The sequence below is a fragment of the Toxorhynchites rutilus genome, chromosome 2 (assembly GCF_029784135.1).
Source record: "Toxorhynchites rutilus septentrionalis strain SRP chromosome 2, ASM2978413v1, whole genome shotgun sequence".
In the NCBI taxonomy this organism is placed as follows: domain Eukaryota; kingdom Metazoa; phylum Arthropoda; class Insecta; order Diptera; family Culicidae; genus Toxorhynchites; species Toxorhynchites rutilus.
The window spans coordinates 1,481,054-1,487,610 of record NC_073745.1 but is presented as its reverse complement, the minus strand read 5'-3'; the positions used below and the strand labels follow the sequence as shown (position 1 = coordinate 1,487,610).

Below are 6,557 nucleotides of genomic sequence, written 5' to 3'. Positions count from 1 at the left end.
AGCTCTCTGTGGTTCTCAGTCCCGCGAGAATGCTGAGGTTTGGACCCAGCGGGAGAACGAATCATGATAGATCGTTCGTCTCAGTCTATAAAAAAAGGAGATTGACGAGTTTCGTGTCTCCAATCCTTTCTTATGAAGTGTTTTTGTGCTACTCATTCGTTTTTTTTTCTCGAGGCCATTCTTGTTGGCCAAGCACTGGGCGTTACACTTTTTTTTATGAGTCCAATATATGAAACCCTTCAATCCCACGCAATAAAGGGATAAAATTTGGCGACACAGTTATGTGCACAGGGTATATGATCGAAGATAAACGAGTAGCACGAATTGCGCTCTTGCCTGATGTGGCCCAATAACGAGCTGAATCAAGTTCACCAGACAGAGTATCGCGTTTGAATGTGACGGTTTACAGAGCCTGTAAAGCGAGGTTTTATAGCGTTTCATGTTAGGAATTGATTAGCTTTTCTTTCTTCATATCATTTGAAGACCTGCATGAGCTGGTTAATCAACACATCGATTCAATTTTTTGGGTCCTGTCGACGATGAATCCTAACGACGATATATTTGTTGTCGGTGATTTTAACCTGGCTTCAATCAACTGGACCAAAAACGATAGAGCATTCTTACACTCTCACATCAATGGCTCGTGTACTACACCTCTAGTAACATCTCTTTTGGACTGCTACTACACCGCTGATCTTCTGCAACTGAATGGGGCCTTCAATGACAACAACAGGTTACTTGATCTCTGTTTCGTCAGTCGCGAGCTTGCTTCTAAGTGTTCGGTTCTTGAGGCACCTGAGCCGTTAGTCAAACGATGCAGACATCATCCACCGCTGCACATAACATTACGTCTCCGTCAGGCTTGTTCGTTTCGTAGTACTGTAGACACGGTTTCATATGATTATCGTAGAGCTGACTTCAATGGTATGATCACCTTTTTCGATCATATCAACTGGGACGATGAACTCCGGGATTGTGATGCGAATGCAGCAACATCTGTTTTTTCCAATATTGTCGTTTATGCGATCGATCAATTCGTTTCGAAGAAAATTCCGTCCCCACCTATTAACCCACCTTGGTCCAACCATCGACTGATGCGACTGAAGTCTTACAAACGTACTGCTTTAAAGAGATTTTGCAAACATCGTACGATCGTGACGAAACGAAAATATAACATCGCCAACAAACGGTATATGCAACTCAACAAACGGCTTTATCAAGCCCATCAACGTAAATTACAAAACAAGCTGAAAGCGAATCCCAAAAGTTTCTGGAGCCATGTGAATGATGAACGTAAAGAGTCAGGTTTACCTTCCACTATGTTCAATGCAGATCGAAAGGCAACTGACACAATGAAAATTGCTGATCTGTTCCGGTCACAGTTCAGCAGTGTTTTCGTGAACGAACTTTTATCTAGAGACCATATCTCAGCCGCCGCGCGTCAGGTCCCTATGCATCGTGCTATAAGACCGCATCCGTCACGAAAAGCTAGCCTACGTCTTAAACAATCTATCTCCGATGGACCAGACGGAATACCTTCGCTCGTCATTAAGAAATGCATTGTTGTTCTGTTCGCACCATTAGCAACCATCTTCAACATATCGTTGAATTCTGGAATTTTTCCCGAGATCTGGAAGTTCTCGTTCGTTTTTCCAATCTTCAAGAAGGGCGATAAACAGTCGGTTTCGAACTATCGCGGCATCGCTGCTTTATGTGCAGCTTCCAAACTATTTGAACTGTTGGTGCTGGATTACCTTAAGTACAATTGTTCCAGCTACATTGCCTCCGAACAGCATGGGTTTATGCCGAAAAGATCTACTGCTACAAATCTCGTACAATACACCTCATCGATTATACGCGAGATGGCGAAAGGACATCAAGTCGACGCTATTTACACCGATCTTTCGGCTGCTTTTGATAAAATCAATCATAATATTGCGATTGCCAAATTAGAGCTACTTGGCTTCCACGGTTCTCTCCTCAATTGGCTACGCTCATATCTTACCGGTCGATATATGGCTGTAAAAATTGGTGATCATATTTCTGAATCGTTTTCTGTATCTTCTGGCGTACCTCAAGGAAGTCACCTTGGTCCTTTCATCTTTTTACTATATTTGAACGACGTTCATTTTTCTATTAAGTGCATGAAGCTATCATACGCCGACGATTTTAAACATTATTTTGTTATAAAGGACCAAGGCGACGCATTATTTCTTCAGCAGCAGTTGGACGTTTTTGCTGATTGGTGTCATAGAAATAGAATGGTGCTAAACGCCTCAAAATGTTCAGTTATCACGTTCTGTAGGAAAAAAACACCAATCTGTTTTACATACTGCTTGCAGGATCATATCCTAAACCGCGAGTCGAATATTAAAGACTTGGGGGTCATACTTGACTCTAAACTGACCTTCAAGGATCAGGTTGCTTACGTTTCCGCTAAGGCGTCAAAACAACTCGGCTTCATATTTCGGTTCGCCGGAGAATTCAGAGATGTTTCTTGCTTGAAGGCGCTCTACTCGTCTTTGGTTCGATCAACTTTAGAATACTGTTCTGTAGTATGGGCACCTTTCTACAGCAACGGTGTGAATCGCCTCGAATCTATCCAACGGAGATTCGTACGCTTTGCTCTTCGTTGGTTACCATGGAGGGATCGTTTCAATCTGCCAGAATATAAATGTAGATGCATCTTGATGAGCCTACAATTATTTGGAAACGCCGTGACGTTTCCAAATCGATATTTATTGTTGATCTGTTGCGATCTGATATCGATTGTGGTGCACTGTTGCAACAGTTGGACATCAACATCAGACGCGTGAACTTACGTTCTCATTATTTTTTTACCATCCCGGCCTCTCGAACGAACTACGGCGCAAATGAACCGTTAATTAGCATGTGCAGAACGTTCAATAGATGTTATCGTTGTTTTGATTTCAATGTGTCCCGTGTTAGACTTAAGAATTTGTTTTATGATAATCTTCTAGTTACTTGATTGTTTCTGTAATGGTCTAAACAAGTTTGAATGTGTTCATGTGTAAGTTTAGATTAGTTTAGATATCTATGTATCTGTAGGATTTAATGTAATCTGTTTAATACTTAAAAGATGAGGTTTTACGCCCACTTGTGTGGACTTTTCCCTCCAAATAAATAAATAAATAAATAAATAAAATGATTACGACTTGCATTCAGTGTCCCAGCCCATTTACTGCATTATTTTCAGAGCATCTGCTGATTTAACTGAAGTGAACTTTCGTTTGTGGGATAATCAGTTGTAAATCAAGATCAAAACTTTACCAAATATTGCCCTTATTTACACTCAAACAAAAGATAATTATTAAGGGAGTGGATATGTTCAATCTTAAATCGTTTAAATATTTGCCAACAAACATGATTGCCAACAAACACCGTGGAACTTGTTTCTTCTTATTTATTACTTGAACAATTGTATATAAAATCATTATAATTTTATAGCTCTAATGCCAGCCAAACGAGCAAAAATTGCTTGAAACTCGTTTGGGTTGGTTTTGTATTGCTCAATCGACCACTGAGTCAAAATTTATACGGATTTTAAGCAATGCATCGAGAATGGTAAAATTCAAGCTCGATAAAACTTCATGATATATCCTCATTGAATGAAGCCAATGAATGCATGTTTACGATTCTTGGCTAATGGATCATAATGACTTGGCTGTAGCTTTTGAGTATCAGCTGATAATCGTAAATACCCGCGAATTTGCGCGGAGCGATTCGCTTACAACGATTGAGCTAAGAATGAAACACAATCATAAACTTCTACGGTAAAAATGATAGCGTTTATATCAGTGTATGTTTCAACAGGAGAGTAAAAATTTAATTAGTAATAAAGTGTTGCGTTCCTTGAATAAGTCATTACTGATATTCACGTTAAATATATACACAGTTGGAAAGAACTGCAAACATAATCATAAATTTCTGTGCTCATTGCTCATTACCTTTTTTTCGACATGGAAGCCATGACCACAAAAAACTTAATAATTTAATTTGGGAAAAACAAACATCCACAGATTCAGTTGCGAAAGTAGTTTACACGATGCTTTTCCTTGAGAATGGCATTCAACGATAATTTCACATGCCGTCAATTTACGCTCAATAATTATGCTTGTACCAAAAATTGAGCTATAAAATAGCCCAGTCCGTTTAATTATAAAAATCAACGTTACAGTCGTGTTCAGACCGTTCGAAAACGAACAAAAATTGCTTGAAAAAAACCAGAGCGTGTGTTGTCTAACACTATACTAAATTTTTTCTATCCTTCTTAGCTCCCACTCGAAGCTATTCGTTTCACCCACCAGAACGATTACTTAAAATTTAAATGAATTTACCTATGAGTACGTTCCTAGCATCACTTCCATGTTAACATACCTTCCGAAATATGACTACCAGTAAATCACGAAATTACCCCGCTCAAAATGCTCTATAACGATAGGGACACCATCTGGTCCGAGTTGAAAATCAGGACACCTGTCTCAGTCACGATTATAACTAAACCATTGTGATTTTTTGAGATATAAATAAATAAAAACACGTGAAATTTATTTATTTAACATATTTTTTGTGCGATCCATGCGGTGAAAATACTCCGGAGATGATGGGTTCACAATTTCAATTGCGGCGAGCGTCGATCACGTGTTCAACCGAAAGAACAAGTATTTTGTATAAATATTATTATAGTTATTATTATTTTATTAGGTTATAGAAATTATTATAAAATATTATTATAATTATCTATACGGATGAAGAAATGTGATGGAAGAGTGTGAGAGATCTCCAAATATGGAGATCTCTTACGATGAAAATATTGACTCCCCCTCGGTTGCACAAAAAGGGGCCGGGAAGTCGCTCAAGCGCTCCCTCACCGGAAGATAATTCTTCCGAAGAAGATTCAAGCCACACTAAAAAGCCCCCCTCTAAGAAATCCGCAAACCTCTCCTCTCAAACCCTTAACCTTCCCGCTTCCACTCAGTCGACGACTTCGCATTCCTCACCTGTTACTTCCGATCCCACTCAACCATATACCTCGTTCCTCCCCTCTGTTTTATCCTCTACCACTCAATCCTCGTCTTCGTCTGCCCCCTCAGTTGTCAAGATATACCCAGAAGATGCACCTGGAACAGGCCCGTGGGTTGTTTTCTTCCGGCCCAAGCCACAAGGAAAAGCTTTGAATGTCATTCAGATCATGAAAGATCTGACAAAAAATTATTCCTCCTTGGTCGAAATTTCCAAGGTTCGACCGAACAAACTGCGTGTTGTCGTGACTGATCGGAAGCAAGCTAACGAGATTGTTGCTGACAATCGGTTCATTTTAGAATATCGCGTGTACGTACCTTCCCATAACGTAGAAATTTCGGGGGTGATTACAGAAACGGGTCTGACGAGCGAATTCATAAAACAAGGAGATGGCAGATTCAAAAAACTCCCTTTGACGAAAGTTCAAATTTTGGACTGCCATAAATTAGGAAAAGTGTCCCGGGAAGAGGGAAAAACAAAATTCACGCCGTCCGACTCGTTTCGAGTAACTTTTGCTGGTTCCGCCCTCCCTGACTACGTTATGGTGGACAAATTGAGGCTTCCGCTGCGACTCTTCGTGCCAAAGCCCATGACTTGCAACAAATGTAAATCAGTTGGTCATACAGCAGATTATTGCGCCAACAAGGAGCGCTGTGCCACTTGCGGAGAGCAACATGTGGGGAAATCCTGCAATGCGACTGAGCAAAAGTGTCCATATTGCGGGGGATCCCCACACGTGCTCTCAGCTTGTGAAACTTATAAGAGCCGCTGGGAGAAACAGAAGCTCTCTTTGAAGGAACGCTCAAAACGAATTTTTACGGAAATTTCGCCTTCGATTCGCTGCCAGTTGACGAAATGGACGCGGATACAGGTAACGGGGGCACACCGTTTATTTTCAAAGGGAATCCCCGGCGCAAAAATGTGACCACTCCCAAAGTTCAAGAACAAGTCCCGCCGGTGATACCCCCTGTTAGCTTGCCTAAAAAATCGAGTGCAGCGGACAAGCAAAATCAGGTTCCTCCTGGCTTCCGTGGGAATAGTTCACCTTTGAACGACCCAGCACTCGAGGGGACATCAAAAACCCCAACTGTCCCTATTTTTCCGTCCAGCTCAACTTCCCAATCGGGATTTATAAAGTTGTCTGACCTTTTGGATCAAATCTTTAAGTGTTTTAACGTTTCCGACTCCATCAGAACCATTGTCATTTCAATGCTTCCAGTATTAAAGACAATTTTGCAACAATTGATGCAAACATGGCCCCTCCTTGCAATGATTATTTCTCTTGATGTCTAATTCAAATAGAGAGGTCGGAGATATCACTGTTTTACAGTGGAATTGTCGTAGTCTCATCCCTAAACTGGATACATTCAAATTTTTAATTCATAACTTCAATTGTGATGTTTTTGCAATATCCGAAACTTGGCTTTCTTCGCGAGATGATCTCTCTTTCCACGATTTTAATATTATACGATTGGACCGTGATGACAGATACGGAGGGGTGCTATTGGGGATCA

At 40.6% G+C, this 6,557-nt stretch overlaps 1 protein-coding gene across 1 annotated transcript; it reads left to right on the top strand.

Moving 5' to 3' along the window:
• The first annotated feature begins 539 nt into the window (after nt 1-539).
• On the top strand, nt 540-2,674 carry LOC129771846 (uncharacterized). The gene is made up of 3 exons (XM_055775940.1): nt 540-2,021; nt 2,343-2,525; nt 2,576-2,674. The coding sequence occupies exons 1-3, from the start codon at nt 540-542 to the stop codon at nt 2,672-2,674; spliced, it is 1,764 nt and encodes a 587-aa protein (XP_055631915.1).
• The last annotated feature ends 3,883 nt before the right edge of the window (nt 2,675-6,557 follow it).